General features: G+C 45.8%; 1 protein-coding gene across 3 annotated transcripts in view; it reads left to right on the top strand.

Annotated features, from left to right (window-relative positions):
- Positions 1-17,320, top strand: part of polr3e (polymerase (RNA) III (DNA directed) polypeptide E) — a 91,597-nt gene that overhangs the window by 18,515 nt on the left and 55,762 nt on the right. For all 3 annotated transcript variants that reach the window (XM_038819730.1, XM_038819729.1, XM_038819728.1), the window contains 7 exons: positions 28-105; positions 4,331-4,449; positions 4,664-4,746; positions 5,708-5,815; positions 10,729-10,778; positions 12,866-12,985; positions 15,463-15,548. In XM_038819730.1, coding sequence (XP_038675658.1) covers positions 28-105; positions 4,331-4,449; positions 4,664-4,746; positions 5,708-5,815; positions 10,729-10,778; positions 12,866-12,985; positions 15,463-15,548 — 644 coding nt within the window. The remainder of the gene's footprint in view (positions 1-27; positions 106-4,330; positions 4,450-4,663; positions 4,747-5,707; positions 5,816-10,728; positions 10,779-12,865; positions 12,986-15,462; positions 15,549-17,320) is intronic.

Here is a 17,320-nt window from a genome sequence, read left to right as displayed (position 1 = left end):
TTATTCTCTCCTCTCTCTCATTTCCAGTATCCTGTGCGTCCAGCTACAATGAAATACGATGATGTCACCCATTTATCAGCAAGAATAAAACCTAAACAACAGAAAGTAAGTTCCCTCTGAGTCTATGGAATTGTCACTGTTCCATCCTTCAGTGAGGTAATCCCATTGGGGAAGAAGAGCATGCCTGATTTAATTTGATTTATTGTCATATGTACCGAAGTACAGTGAAAAGTATTTCCCGGCCAAGGAAACGCACAGTGCGTACTTAGTAGACAAAAAAGAATAATCGACAAAGTACATTGACAAGTGGTACATCGGCAAACAGTGATTGGTTACAGTGTGGAACAATGGGCCAAACAAAGCAAATACATGAGCAAGAGCAGCTTAGGGTGTCGTGGATAGTATTCTTACAGGGAACAGATCAGTCCGAGGGAGAGTCGTTGAGGGGTCTAGTAGCTGTGGGGAAGAAGCTGTTCCTATGTCTGAATGTGCGGGTCTTCAGATGTGGAAGAAGGCAAAGCCTGGGTGGGAGGGGTCTCTGATAATGCTGTCTGCCTTCCTGAGGCAGCGGGAGTTGTATCAATGTGAGGGTGGCAAGCCTGTTGGGTTTTTAATCTTGTTTAACCCTGGGCCACCAAAGATGGGCAGGTAGAATGATACAGAGATACAAAAGATAGGCTATCAATCCATCCTGCCTGTGGGAGCCAGGGAGCAGGCTGATCCACATGCCTCAAGAATTGGGATGTGGCGCAATTGTTTTACAACAATTTGATAACTTAGTGGTCACTCTTACTGATGCTAGATTATTATTCCCAGATTTCTAAAAACTCAGTGTAAATTCCTATATTTCTGTGGGGGGATTGATTCATCTGTGCCCCTCCATGTCCATTAAAACAACCAATGTACCCAACAGCGTGAACTGTACACTCCTGTGTATCAAATTGAAAAGCAGGGAAATAGATCAAACTTGCATTGAGCCTTAGACCATACTTGGGGTACTGTCAACAGTTCTCATTTCCATTTTACAAACAGGGTGCAGAGACACTGGAGAGGTTGAAAATACTGTCCAAGGTAAAACTGCAACTGAAAGATTACAGCTATCTGACAAAACTGGACAAGCTGGGCTCTTTTCTCTAGGAGAACAGAGGTTAAGGGGTGACCTGATAAAGACTTTCAAAATTATGAAAGGATTTAGTTGGGAAGATATGGGGAAAATTGTGGGTGAAACCATATCTAGGAGACATAAATATAAGATAGGCACTGATAAATCCAATGGGGTATTCAGGAGAAATTCTTCCCAGAGGGAGTGGAACTTGCAGCAAGGAGTAGTTGAGGTGAATAATATAGATATAATTTAGGGGATGCTAACTGTTTAACCTGTAAAATATGATGCACAGGATAATTATGAAACAAAATCTGACACCAAGCCATTTATTAGTAGATATATTGGTCAAATAAGTGGGTTTTAAGGAGGTTGAAGAGGTGGAGAGGTTCAGGGAGGGCAACTCCAGAAATTAGGGTCCAGGCAGTTGAAAGCACAACTGCCAAAGGAGCACATGAGGGAGAAAGGAATAAACGGACGTGTTGATGCAATGATGTGAAGAGGATTGGGAGGAGGCTCGTGCCAAATATAAATGCTAAAGTGGGCCTGTTGGGCTGCATGTCCTGTTTCTGTGGTGTACATTCTCTGCATGTGCCCCCTTCGCACATGTATTCACACACTCTTACGGCCGCCTGGTCAGCTCTCAGCAGCACATATGGGCAGCACGGTAGCACAGTGGTTAGCACCGTTGCTTCACCGCACCAGGGTTCTAGGTTCGATTCCCGCTTGGGTACTTGTCTGAGGGGAGTCTGCACGTTCACCCTGGGTCTGTGTGGATTTCCTCCCACAAGTCCCGAAAGACGTGCTTGTTAGGCAATTTGGACATTCTGAATTCTCCCTCAGTGTACCCAAACAGGCGCCGGAATGTGGCGACCAGGGGCTTTTCACAGTAACTTCATTGCAGTGTTAATGTAAGCCTACTTATGACAATAAAGATGATTATTATTATAAACAGTGGCTAAGAGACTGGACCAGGACCATAACATTTTCACGTTTTTTCTTTTTCTTTACGTGTGTCGGGCTGCGCGGTTGTTTAAGAGATGTTAATGTGTTAAACTGTGAAAATAAAATATTTTCTTTAAAAAAAACATTTAAGTTTTAAGACGGTTGGCTTCCACATTGCTAGAGGAGGTGCTGACGACAGGGGGACTGAAGAAGGGGGTAGTATTGGCGGTTTACTGGGCTATTTTGGAGGAGGAGATGGCGCCGCTAGAAGGGATCAAAGCAAAGTGGGAGGAAGAATTGGGAGAGGGTATGGAGGAGGGGTTCTGGTGTGAGGTGCTCCGGAGAGTGAACGCCTCCACCTCGTGTGCGAGATTGGGGCTGATACAGCTGAAGGTGGTGTATAGGGCACACCGTACAAAGGCGAGGATGAGCCGGCTCTTTGAGGGTGTAGAAGATGTGTGTGAACGTTGTGGGGGAGGCCCCGCAAACCACGTTCGTATGTTTTGGTCCTGTCTAAAGCTGGAGGATTACTAGAAGGAGGTGTTTAGGTAATCTCTAAAGTGGTGCACGTGAAACTGGATCCAGGCCCACGGGAGGCCATATTCGGGGTGTCGGACCAGTCGGGATTGGAAACGGGAGGGGAGGCAGATGTTGTAGCCTTCGCCTCGTTGATTGCCCGAAGGCGGATCCTGTTGGGGTGGGGATCAACCTCTCCATCTGTGCCCTGGCGTGGTGGGGGGATCTGCTGGAATTCTTAACGCTTGAAAAGGTCAAATTTGAACTGAAGGGAAGGATGGAGGGATTCTACAATTCGTAGGCATTATTCATTATGCACTTTTGAGAATTGGATCACATCAAACATTAGGGAGGTTTGGGGCTGGGAGGGTTGGGGGGAGGGGGACTGTATGTATTAAAGGTGACCTATGGGTGATTCTTGATTCCTTTTTGTCATTTGTTTATGTGAATATGCGGGCCAATGTTTGGAGTTTGGTGTGAGGATGGGATCGTTGTTATTGATATGGGGATTGATATTACATTTGTTACTGATTATTGTTTATTGTTGGGCATAAATTTGGGAGAAAATGTGAAAAAGGAGAATAAAAAAAAAAAAAAAAAGTTTTAAGATGGTGTGGAAAGATCGTTTTGTTTCAGGAGTGATAATATAAGAAATAGGGCTCGGTTATTTTATAAACAAACTTCGTTAAAAGAAAATACAACAATATTTAAAGTTTTAAACTTCAACCCTAACAATAACACATTACATGCAGTTTCTTAACCTTTACACACTAGATCCCATTAAACAACACTGTAACAGATCATGCAGCTCTCATGCCACTTTCACAAGCATTTACAATGCATTTTTTTCTTCCGGTAGGGACATTCATTCTGAAGCTTTTTTCCAAAGTCTTCTCAGTTGTTTTCCAAAGCCTTCTGCCGTACCTGTTCAAAATAGCATTCCTTCTCTCTCCATCTAAGCTCCGCCCAGCCCCTCAAACAAAGAATCTCTGCTCGGGTTTCAAAACCTGACCCCATCAGCGTCATCCTGCTTCATTGCCCACTCCCATTTATACAAAAGAACGAGAGCCATGCTATTGATAGGCAACTAACCTCCCATTGACGGACAACGGGGCCATCAGACTCTGTAATGGACTAATAATAATTAATAACTTTATTGTCACAAGTAGGCTTACATTAACACTGCAATGAAGTTAATGTGAAAAGACCCTAATCGTCACACTCCGGCACCTGTTCGGGTACACTGAGGGAGAATATAGAATGGCCAATTCACCTAACAGCACATCTTTCGGGACTTGTGGGAGGAAATCGGAGCACCCGGAGGAAACCCCCACAGACACAGAGAACGTGCAGACTCTGCACAGACAGTGACTCAAGCCAGGAATTGAACCTGGAATTGTGGTGCTGTTAAGCAACAGTGCTAACCACTATGCTACTGTGCCACCCATAATAGCAGGCGTATCTCAACGGTAAATGGACATGGGGCATTCTGTGTATTCCCACTAATGAGTTTAAGTCTAACTGGGACGATGTAACTCAGCCAGGTGTGGGCGTATCCCTCTGACTGTGCTGGTAGTTTTTTTTCCCCTTAGTCTTTTAACCCCTAAATTGCCTGCTGCATTGGGGTCTTATTTCTGGATCCAATTTCCTAATACCTCCCTCGTGTGACAAAACATACCTCCCTCCCCCTCTAGTCCCCACCATTGACACCTCTTCCTTTGTGGCCAGGCTGTTACCTTACTGATTCTAACTTGCTTTTCTGCTCAGGTCGAGGTGGAAATGGCGATCGACACAGTGAGTCCCAACTACTGCCGCAGCAAAGGGGAACAGATTGCTCTCAATGTTGATGGAACCTGTACTGATGATTCTGGAAGTACCTATGCAACGTAAGTAACATCAAGAATAGGGGTGGTTTGCCTTTAGAGGAAGTGAACTCTACCGCAGCAGCATTGTTAGGTCACGCCTCAGATCAAATCCTAGTTATAGAGTCCCCCTACCCCTCATTTTCTTCAGTTTGGGACCTACCTGTTGCCATTGTTAGTTTATCTCTACATTGATGAGCATTTTAATCTCTGCAGCTTTCTCCTCTCCCATCTCCAGGAAGCTCATGGACAAACAGATCTTCTCATCCATCCAATCTGCCATCAACACCTCCCGCTACGCAGCTGCAGTCTACAGAAAAGGTGAGAGAAGTGGGCCCAACTGCAGGACATGAGATGCACCTAGTTTTGAAGAAGAGGACGGATCTATCATGGGGCAGGGGCAACCTCATGGCTGCAGTTACTGTTCCAGAGAGAATTGTATTTAAGATCTGATGAGCTGGACAGATCTGTGTCTGCTTGTTGTGTCTCTGGGTTATTTAAGTTCGGAGAGAGTAAATCTATAAAATGTGCAAAAATGTGATACAAAAGAGACATTGCACAATTCATACGCGTGTGAATTCCCCACCATTGCACCAGACTGAAATGTCACCTTTCAGTAATAGAGTAACTTGGAGGAAGCAGAGTACACGGGGTGGGGGGCACTTTGGTTAGTATCGCTGCCTCAGCGTCAGGGACCCGGTTCAATTCTAGCCTTGTGTCATTGTCTGTGCGGAGTCTGCACGTTCTCCCCGTGTCTGTGGGTTTCCTCCGGGTGCTCCGGTTTCCTCCCACAGACCAAAGATGTGCAGGTTAGGTGGATTGGCCATGCTAAATTGCTCTTTATTGTCGAAGATGTGCAGGTTGGATGGGTTACAGGGATAAGGCAGAGGAATGGGTATCTTTCAGAGGGTGGGGTGGCATGTGGCACAGTGATTAGCACTGGGACTACGGCGCTGAGGACCCGGGTTCGAATCCCGGCCCTGGGTCACTGTCAGTGTGGAGTTTGCACATTCTCCCCATGTCTTCGAGGGTTTCACCCCCACAACCCAAAGATGTGCAGGGTAGGTGGATTGGCCACGCCAAACTGCCCATTAATTGGAAAGAAAATAATTGGTACTCTAAATTTTAAAAAAGTCTTTCAGAGGGTCGGTACAGACTTGATGGGCCAAATGGTCTCCTTCTGCACAGTAGGGATTCAATGGTAATTTCAGGGAGTTAACCTTCCGGACAATGTTTGTGGATGCTGTTGATAAACTTTTTGTCTTCCATCATTGTATGACAGGGGAGCTACATGTCACTCCGTTACATGGGATACTACAGCTGAGACCTAGTTTTTCCTACTTGGATAAAGCGGATGCAAAACACAGGGAACGAGAGGCTGCAAATGAAGGTAGGGAATTGGGTCAGACTCAACCAACAGTTGCTTGTGCTTCATGAATCAACCTTTCAAGTTGCTTAGAAAGGACTTTAGCAGCAGATGAGTGCATACAATGCCCAAGCATCAGCCAGTCTAAATGTCAAGTACAAAACTTGTGTGTGACACTTCCTGAGCTCTGAAAAAGTGAGCCTTTGGCTCCCTACCCAGTAAGGTTAATTTGGGACGTTTTCTCCCAGCCATAAATTTTATAAGAATGATACCAACACAAACTTATCAGGAAAGATTGAACAGGCTGGTGCTCTTTTCCTGAGATTAGGATCGGAAGTACAGGCCATAAATATGATGGTCACTAATAAATCCAATAGGAAATTCAGGAGAAGTTTATTTACTCGGGAGAGTGGTGCGAACGTGCATCTTGCTACCATAATAAGTGGTTGAAGCAACTAGCATAGATGCATTTAAGAGGAAATCAGGGAGAGAATATGCTGATTGTCAGATGAGGTTGCTCTGATTGTTGGAGGTCAATCATCTCAGCCCCAGGGCATTACTGCAGGAGTTCTTCACGGGGGAGTCCGAGGTCCAGCCATCTTCAATCGCTTCATCAATGACATTCCCTCCATTATAAAGTCAGACTGGGAGGGCAGCACGGTGGCGCAGTGGTCAGCAGTGCTGCCTCACGGTGTTGTGATCCCGGCACTTGGTCACTGTCCGTGTGGAGTTTGCACATTCTCCCCGTGTCTGCGTGGGTTTCGCCCCCACAACCCAAAGATGTGCAGGGTAGGTGGATTGGCCATGTTAAATGGCCCCTTAATTGGAAAAATTAATTGTGTACTCTAAATTTTTTTTTTTTTAAGTCAGAATAGGAATGTTTGCTGATGATTGCACAATGCTCACCATTTGCGATTCTTTACATACTGAAGCAGTCCATGTCCATATGCAGCAAGACCCAGACAACATTCAGGCTTGGGCTAATGAGGGGCAGTGACGTTTACCACAGAATCTAACTCTTGACTTGACATTCAATGGCATTCCCATCATTGTATCCCCTGCTATCAACATCATAGGATCCCTACAGTGCAGAAGCAGGCCATTTGGCCCATCGAATCTGCACTGAACCCCTCCCCTGCCCGAAAGAGTATCTCACCTAGGCCCACTCCCCATAACCCCACCCAACCTGCATATCTTGCGACTGAGAAGAAACCGGAGCACCCGGAGGTACCCCCACGCAGGCACAGGGAGAATGCGCAAACTCCACACAGTCAAGGTCGGAATTGAACCTGGGTCACTGATGCTGTGAGGCAGCAGTGCTAACCACTGTGCCACTGTGCTGCCATTAACCAGAAACTGAACAGGACCATCCATGTTAACTGTGTGATTATAAGCAGATCAGAGGCTGGGAATTCTGCGGAGAGCAACTCAACACCTGACTGCCCAGAACCTATCCACCATCAGGAGTGCCATGGAATACTCCCCATTCGCCTGGATGAGTGCAGCTCCAACAACACTCAACACCATCCAGGACAAAGCAGCCCACTTGATTGGCATTCCATCCACGAACATTCACTCCCTCCACTACCAACGCACAGTAACAGCTGTGGGTGGTGTTCTCTTTCATATCTGGGGGCGGGTCTAGCTGGTGCTGGGGGTCTCCTGCAATCTCGGGCGAAGTGTCCTGGCTGCCTACAGTTGTAACATGACCCCTGAGGCACATAAGGCGGAGCAGGCACTCTGGTGCATTGTTCCCTGAGTGGGGGGTCGGGGCTGTTGGTTTTGTTGCTGCTTCGGGGGGCATTGGTGGGCTGATTCTGTTGCTGTTTCGGGGGGGGGGGGCTTGACATTCTCGAGCGTAATGTCCTAACTGTCCACAGTTAAAACATTCCTGTGACTTGGTCTGCTGTGGGCTGTTCCTTCCCTCATGTACACATGTGTGGTTTTGATGTGTTTTAACTGGATGCATGTCTGCATCTGCCTGCTCTTCTTCGGGATTTATAAATGCTGTTTTATTGTGGATGGACAATCTTTTCAAGACCCATTTTTCATTATGGGCCTCTTCTGAGGGGTCATAATTGCTGCAGACATTCTGTCCTGCATCTGTGGCGTGGGAGATTATGGTGCGGGTCCATTTAACCATATTATCTCGGGTTAAATGTGCGCGGTCTAAATCACCAAAAACGGCAGTGAAATGAATCCACAGCCTTCCTGCGAATCCTGTAGGATGCTCTGTCCTTTTCTGCCTACACTTATTTAGACCTTCGACTGGGTCTCCTCTATTGTACCCTATCGTGTCTAAAATAGATGTATGCATCTCCTCGAGGGTGCCTCCTCCAATGTTCTGTGGGTCGGGGAGGGCTGCAACTACTGATGAGTCTAAACTCAAAACTGTGAGCTTCACTTGCTCTCGCTCATCCAGGCCGTACATGGTAGCCTGCTGTTTTACTTTTGTGAAAAATTGGTGGGGGTCTGCAGTGGGGAGAAACGGGGTGATTTTCTCACACGCGTCCCTGAGTTGTGTTACAGTTAAGGGGGTGGTGTAGGTGATGTCGGGTGCGCCTTCTGTGGTTGCCTTTCTTTGGGTGGTGACTGGGTTCATAGGTGCGGGTGCTATCTGATCTGTGGGGGGTTGGGGCGCTTTCCTTTTCTGTTGCGCTGCTGGCGCACATGTTCCCTGAACATAGCGCTGCGCTGTCTTGCTCAATTCTTGCCAATCTGGGGCATTTTCCTCATCTAACTGTGTTCCAAAGGTGCTTTGGAACCCATTCTGTACGGAAAGCAGAGATTGCAGCTCCGCAATCTGCTTCCTACACTTCGCGTGATCCACTGTGCTTTGCCTTTGCTCAGTGGTGGCAGCATGGAGTGCTCTTAAAGCTGCCTTTAGGTCAGAGCATTGCCTTTGCAGTGCCTCTACCTGCTTTTCTGACTCTTCTCTTATCAGGACTGCACGCTGCACATCTTGATAGGCCTTTTCATATTGGGTTTGGGAACTGCTCAGATGGGCTAGACTGGACTGATGTGCCCTCTTGGCATCATCCACCTCTCTAGCCTTCTTTGCCAGCTTCCTTCTTAACTCTAGGTTTTCCTTTTCGATGTCCCTGACATCCACTTTGCTCATCCTATTCCTTTCCTCTAATTCTGCTCGGAGCGTCCGAACGACCTCCTCTGTGCCTCGCAATTGTGCCAAGCAGGACACAATTGCCATCGGCTTGCGTGCTTTACTTAAATTCTTCCTGTGAATTTGAGAAAGGTTCTCCCACCAAGTATGTCCTATACTCCCGGGACCTGTCTCCTCATTCACACAAAACTCACTCCAAAGGGGCCATCCTTTCCCTTTGAGATATTTTCTGAGTTCCAGCTCCCATACAGGACACTGGCCTACTCTGCTGCTGCTGGTCGCTGCGACCACGAACTGCTCTGGGTTCATGAGGCGTTCCATTGCCTGCATGGCCATTTCCTCTTTCTCTCTTTAATTTGGAACAGGGGATGATCAGGTAATGCTTTTAAATACGGGTACGGCTTTCGCTATGTTCCGATTATAAAACTCCCGACAGTTTGACACAACAAAAATCTCTCGGTTTAACCTTACAACCCTGTTAGTTACGCATGCAAAAACACACTTCCGAATTATGACTATTGATTTGAACTCCTTGAACGCTTGTGGTTTTTCCTTTTCCCAATTGGATTTCCAATTCAAATTTCTGGGTTCTCTCGGAGTGGGGGGCCACTTCTAATCGAGTCCCGGCGGAGTCGCCACTATATGGTGTGATTTCTGTGTGAGTGTGCTGAACACTCAATTTGGCTCTGTTTCTTGTCTAAGCTCTGGAGTCGCCAGGTATTGTTAAGACACCGCCACAAGCTTCAAGGTGAAGTTCAAAGCAGTAAAACCGTACACCAATTAGTAAGTCCAAATAACTAGAGTTTATTATAATACAATTATAATAACTACCCATGCACACGCTAAAAGGATTAAACTTATGCCTACCGCTAAACAACTAATACTTATCTCGAAGGAACTGCTGGGTCAGGGAACAAGGCCTCTTGCTCTGCTCTGGTCTGCAGACTTCAGGTTGGTATCAATTAAAAAGGGGGTCAGGAGTGCCTATCTCTGGTAGCGGTCGTTGGGAGGCACTTACTTGTTGGTGGCTGCTGTCCGAAGGCTGGATCAGGAGACAGGAGACTGAACCATGTGTGGGACCTTTCTTTTATAGGTGCCAGGGGATCCGCGCCCCTTTGGGCGGACTCCTTTACCTGCTTGGAATCGATTGGGTCTCTTCCCAATCGATATGTTTGAACCCCCCAATCATGGGGCAGTTCCTCGGTCGCTGGGGCAGTTTTTGGGACTTATTGTTTTGGGCTCCTCTGGCGCCAAAGGGTCTGGCCGTCCATAGAATGTATCGATCTGTGTTTAACTTGTTTCCATTGTATCTGGGGATCGCCCGGTATCGCCTCATTAGTATGTTAACTGGTTTCTTTTCACAGTGCTGTCTGGTTTCTGCAACAGTCAAAACTGGTTTCTGCAGTCGTCCCAATATACAATCTCTTTGCAAGCTGCTTGCTTTACAACATGTCCATTTTCCCTGCATTCCTTGCAATCTTCCATTTTGTGTTGGGCAGTGGCCACCCCAGGTGGCTACAGTACCAACACCACATGGACTTCAGCGGTTCAAGAAGGCAGCTCACTACAACCTTCTCAAGGGCAATTAGGGATGGGGAACAAATGCTGGCCTAGTCAGCGACACCCACATTCCATCAAATAATTATTTAAATTTTAGGGCCAAGTGACCTGTTTGTGTTGCATATTCTGTTTAATACCCCAGCCTGTACTGAGAGAATATGGTGCTGGGATGTGGAGGGGCGGTGACCAGAAACACACATCAGTCTCCTGCCAAAGTCAAGTCATGTTGATGTCTCATGTTGTTGTTCTTCTGCAGCTGGTGACTCTTCTCAGGATGAGGCAGAAGATGATGTTAAACAGATAACTGTAAGTGGAACCAAATTCATTACCACCATACAATTGCTCGAATACAAAAGAAACCGTTCTTTAGAATTCCGTTATCATTTTTGTTGCAAGTTGCCAGCTGAGTGCTGAAATTTGGGTTTACCTGGTTGCATTGTCTAAGCCTTTTATCCTCTGGTTATTTAGACTTTTTAAAGCAGTGTCACTTTAAGGGTTTCTGAAAATGAGCTTACGGCTCGTAGTGCAAACAGCTTCAAAAGTACTTTATTCACTGTAGCACCTTTGGATAATCCTGAGGGAGCGGGAGGCACTTTATAACGGCAAGTTTATCTTTTCTTGTAGAGTGGAAGGTTTCATGTCTAGTCAATGGCCTTGTTTACTTCCGGAGTCTGTGGGTTGGGAAAGGATTCCGTTTGGGGATTCCATTCTTCACAAGTGTCCCAAGTCTCCAGCGACCTCTGCTGAACTATTCATAGAATTTACAGTGCAGACGGAGGCCATTCGGCCCATCGAGTCTGCACCGGCTCTTGGAAAGAGCACCCTACCCAAGGTCAACACCTCCACCCTATCCCCATAACCCAGTAACCCCACCCAACACTAAGGGCAATTTTGGACACTAAGGACAATTTAGCATGGCCAATCCACCTAACCTGCACATCTTTGGACTGTGGGAGGAAACCGGAGCACCCGGAGGAAACCCACGCACACACGGGGAGGATGTGCAGACTCCGCACAGACAGTGACCCAAGCTGGAATCGAACCTGGGACCCTGGAGCTGTGAAGCGATTGTGCTATCCACAATGCTACTGTGCTGCCCTTCGTACATGTATCAAGTGGGGACAGGTTTCAACTGAAACCTTTTGTCGTCAAATAGCCTGATGACACTCCATTTTAGGCTTACATGTTATTAGTAGACTCCCTGGGGAGGATGCCTGTGGCTTATACCACAGCAGATGTCAATACTGTGTGGAGGGGAGTCTGTTGCAAACCATCAGCGCGGCGCAATGAGACAGTGCTTAGCACTACTGTGTCACAACATCATGGACCGGGTTCAATTTCAACCTTGGGCGATATGTGGAGTTTACATGTTCTCCCCGTGTCTGCATGAGTTTCCTTCGGATGTTCCGATATCCTCCCACAGTCCAAAGATGTGCAGAGTAGGTGGATTGGGCATGGAAATTGCCCCTTGATGTCGAAGGTTAGGTGGGCTTACAGGGATAGGGCGGGGGAGTGGGCCTAGGTAGGGTGCTCTGTCAAAGGGTTGGTGCAGACCCTCTGTGAGAGATCACTGAGCTTGTACATGAAGTAGAAAAGCCTTGAAGTAATAAAATATCCTTGAGCACAATCACACAGAATGGACTTGGGTTTGGCTCATCATTGGTAGGTGTGTTTTCACATGGCCCAACTTTGGAATTCTTTCTCCGCCTACGTTTCCTCTTGATGGTGCTCCTTAAAACCTTCCCCCTATCCCCACCCTAATGTCTTGTGTGGTGTGTGAGATTTTGTTTGCTAACATTCCTGTGATGTGCCTTGGGATGTATTGGTATATCTCTGACAGCACATTCCAAACTCACAACCACTACCACCCAGAAGGACAAGGGCAGCGTGTGCATGGGCACACCATCAGCTGCAAATTCCCTTCCGGGATGCACACTATCCTAACTTCGAACCATGTTGGTGGTCCCTCACTGTCACTGGGTCGAGATCTGGTACTCCTCAACAGCACTACCTAGACCAGGCAGCATTTCAAGAAGGCAGCTCACCACCTTCTCAGGGGCATGTAGGAATGGGCAATAAATCCTCCCCTTACCGGTGACGCTCACATCCCATGAATGAATAAAAATAATTTTAATGGTGCTGTGTAAATGCAAGTTGTTATATTCATGTATGATCCATAGCTTGTTTCATGTATGATCCATAGCTTGTTTCATGTATGATCCATAGCTTGTTTCATGTATGATCCATAGCTTGTTTTATCAATTATTGCATTACAACAATGTACATTAATTGTGTTTTCCCAATGCTATTGCGGTGTCTTAAGATATGTTTATTGTGTGATCTGTTCATACGTATATCTGTACCAGAAATCATCTTTGTTATGCTGTACTTAGGTACGTTTCTCACGTCCTGAGAGTGAGCAAGCTCGGCAGCGTCGTATCCAGTCTTATGAGTTCCTGCAGAAGAAACAGGCAGAAGAGCCCTGGTATCACCTCCATTACAGTGGTGTGAAGGTACACTAAATGTCTAGCCCTTGAAAGGCTTACAGTCACTCTATCCTCTCAGTATGAAAACGGATGCACAAGACTTCAAATGGATATCTTATGCATTGCTGAAAAAATAAATTTTGTCGAAGCTTTTCGTCTTGCAGTCATCAGGAGCATCACCCCATGGCATTGGGAATCTTGCGATTATCCTGATGAGTACAAGACAAAACCTTTTCAACAAAATGTCTCTTTTAGGCAATATTCAAGTTCTGTACTACCAAATGACTGTTTGGCCAGCTACCTGTTAACGCCTCTGTTCCCCCACACCTTATAATTTAATTTCAGTTTATCGTGACTTAATTTAGGATGTTCTTACCACTTAAACAGAATTTAAGAGTGGCTGAGGGAATCTATTTGATGTTGGGATAGAAAGTCCATTCAGAAAATCCCACGTCAAAATGCCATAATTTCCTTTTTGTTAAATAAATTTAGAACATAGAACATTACAGCGCAGTACAGGCCCATCGGCCCTCGATGTTGCGCCGACCTGTGAAACCAATCTAAAGCCCATCTACACTATTCCATTATCATCCATATGTTTATCCAGTGGCCATTTAAATGCCCTTAATGTTGGTGAGTTCACTACTGTTGCAGGCAGGGCATTCCACGCCCTTAACACTCTCTGAGTAAAGAACCTACCTCTGACATCTGTCCTATATCTATCTCCCCTCAATCTAAAGCTATGTCCCCTCATGCTAGCCATCACCATCTGAGGAAAAAGGGCTCTCACTGTCCACCCTATCTAATCCTCTGATCATCTTGTATGCCTCTATTAAGTCACCTCTTAACCTTCTGCTCTCTAACGAAAACAGCCTCAAGTCCCTCAGCCTTTCCTCATAAGATCTACCCTCCATACCAGGCAACATCCTGGTAAATCTCCTCTGCACTGTTTCTAATACTTCCACATCCTTCTTATAATGCAGCGACCAGAACTACACGCAATACTCCAAATGTGGCCGCACCAGAGTTTTGTACAGCTGCAACATAACCTCATGGCTCCGAAACTCAATCCCTCTACCAATTTAGTACCCAATTCAATTATTTTCCAATTAAAGGACAATTTAGCGTGGCCAATTCACCTAGCCTGCACTTCTTTGAGTTGTGGAGGTGAAACCCACTCAGACACGGGGAGAATGTGCAAACTCCACATGGACAGCGACCCGGGGCCGGGATCGAACCCGAGTCTTCAGTGCCGTGATGCCATAATTTCCTGATGGAGTTTTCCGGGTCTGGGATTAGAAGTAGCAGCAGCATTGGGAAACCTAAGTCCCCCCCCCCACCCCCCGGGGGGTACATTTTAAGGTCAAAGGAGCCTGGGCTATTGTTGGTCACCTTTCCATTTCCACCATGTGGTGTTAGTTGCTCTCTTATTGGAGATAGAGTTAGGGGGTGCTTTGATAACTTCTGCTCCCAATGCATGTGCGGACTCGCTTTGAATAAAGTCAATTGCATACATTATGAAACTGGTGTGTACCAGATAGACTAAAGGTTTAATGGCTGGTGCAATTGTGAGTGGTCGTGATTACAAGTCATTTTGTTTTGGAGTGGAGGATAAACACTAGCATGGACTGGTTGGACCAAAAAGGCCAGTTTCCCCACTCTTTATCCTATGAATAGTTCCATGTAAACTGGACATTGCCCTGTTGGAATACGATTGCTAATTATTATTCATCTACCTTTCACTGTTCATTTTTCCTGCATTAGGCAACAGATTGTCCCAATCTACTTTAGGAATCGTGTATTGTCCACATTAAATCCCCAAAATTATTTTTGAGTCAGTTTAATTACATATAATAAATATTAAGATAATAATAAATAATCTTTATTGCCACAAGTAGGCTTACAGTAACACTGCACTGAGGTTATTGTGAAAAGTCCCTAGTCGCCACACTCCTGCGCCTGTTCAGGAACACTGAGGGAGAATTCAGAATGTCCAAATTACCTAGCAGCATGTCTTTCGGGATTTGTGGGAGGAAACCAGAGCACTCTGAGGATAACCACGCAGACACACGAGAACGTGCAGACTCCGCGCACATAGTGACCCAAGCCGGGAATCGAACATGGGACCCTGGTGCTGTGAGGCAACAGTGCTAACCACTATGCTACCATGCCACCCCATGGACACTGATATACATGGTGCATACTACATTTAAAGAATCAGGCCAACTTCACCTCCCAATAAATGCTCCATAATTATGGGCTGCGTGTTTTCTATGAAACTAGCAAATATTTTCATAATTAAAAGCAGCCAGTTAAATATAGTATAAAGCTTAAAGAAGTACCTTCCAGTGGTTTTGACAGCATTGTGCGGTCTCTATGCTGTATTGTACAATTAGAACTGGACACAAGAGGGCAGTGTTTCCTGTGTCTGTGATAGGCACAAAGTGGCGGTGTTTTCTGTGTGTATGTTGGGATTACTGATGATGTGTGTGTTGTGTATACAGGACAGCCGGTCTGAGCACGAGCGGCAATATCTTTTCAGTCAGCTGGCTGGCATGGTGGAGACAACCGAGTTAACTAAATCCCCAAGGTATGAGCTGGGCATCTCTGAAGATCACTTTACTGTAATTATAGAATGTAGATGGTATCGCTTCATCATCGACCCCGATGTCCAAACACACTGTAAATACTGGAAATCTGAAATATAAACAGAAAATACTGGAAACGCTCAGCAGGTCAGAAAGCATCAGTGAGAGAGAAACACAGTTAATGTTAATCAGAACTAGGAAATGTAGGCAATATAGCAGGTTTTGAACAAGTGGAGGCAAGAACAAGATGGGCGGGGAGCAAAGAACAGACGAGAAGGTCTGTAATAGGACGGAAGGTAGGATCTATTAAAAGGCAAAAGGACGTGGTGATAATGGGATGAAAAGTGGGTGTAAAAGAACTGAAAATGGCAACAGCAGAATCAACACCAGCACCTGCATCTGAATCAATTGTAATGGTGGTTATGATCTAAAACTGATTATTGAGTTTGGATAGTTGTAAAATATCCAATCAAAAGATGAGGTGTTGTTCCTCTAGTTTGTATGAGTTTCAATGGAAGCATGTAGGAGACAGGTCAGAGTGGGAATGGAGAATGATCATGTTTTGTGTTGTGTTTTAATAGACTGGTCATCTATTTCCATGAACCTACTTTGGGGGGGGGGAAAAAAAATCCAAATTTTATTCTCCCTTTTTTAAATCATTTTAGATATGTTATTAGACAATTGAGGAGTTCTCATCACGTGAACTGGTGGTGGTTTGTCAAATTGGCCGATCCCCAAGTTTCTGAAACCAGTGTTAATGCACTTGTGGGCACGCATTGTTCCTCTTGCCGGTTCCCACCTCCCCAACTAGTACTGAAAATAGCAGAAAATAACACAAATCATCATTTCCACGCTTGAAGCTCACTGCTGCAGAGAGGGGAGAGCTGGAAAATGGCACATTGCAGGGGATTGAGAATTAGAGGGAGCAGCTGTATTTATTGCTTTCTGCAGCTCCCGGGTAACCTGGCAACAGGTAAAACATACGTGGTACAAGGCCCTGGAAGAGAAGGAGCAGAAAATCCATCACCTCCCTAACTCATCCAACAAACAAGCAAAATAAATCACTTTCTTGCTACCTACAAACCAAACCTGTGACACGTGGCTGAGATTGATTGAGCTTCCTTTTTGTGTGTTTCCATCTTCCTGCCCTTGCTGTAGTTGCATTCTCACCGCATGAGAAAGCTGTGAGCACCTCATCGGACTCACAATGTTAAACCTGGTCAGTGCTCTCAGGGTGGGCAGCAAAGATCAGGGGAGTTCTTCCCATCTCCCAGTCCAACATCACCTAATAGAACACCCTAGCCATTATCACATCACTGCGAGCTTACTGTGCACAGATTGGCTGCCACATTTCCTATGTTGTAACAGTGACCGCACTTTTATTTAATTGGCTGTAAAATGCCTTGGATCATGTAGCATTTGTGAAAGATGCTATATAAATGCAAGTTTTCCTTTCTGGATAGTTGGTGTTGGCAACCTGCCGACTGCAGGATCACCTCATTGCTGAGCCCCCATCTCTGTTCACTAGATTATTTTTTTAATAATCTTTATTGTCACAAGTAGGCTTGCATTAACACTGCAATGAAGTTACTGTGAAAAGCCCCAAGTTGCCACATTCCAGCATCTGTTCAGGTACACAGAGGGAAAATTCAGAATGTCCAAATTACCTAAGAGCACCTCTTTCAGGACTTGATAATGATCAGGGACTGAACACTTGGCTGAACTTTTCATCAACCTCTTGATTGGTATGAGGTTTTGCCAAAGCCCTGGGTAA

Source organism: Scyliorhinus canicula, chromosome 15 (genome assembly GCF_902713615.1).
Source record: "Scyliorhinus canicula chromosome 15, sScyCan1.1, whole genome shotgun sequence".
NCBI lineage: Eukaryota > Metazoa > Chordata > Chondrichthyes > Carcharhiniformes > Scyliorhinidae > Scyliorhinus > Scyliorhinus canicula.
The sequence above is the reverse complement of the archived record's forward strand: the minus strand, read 5'-3'. Positions and strand labels throughout refer to the sequence as shown.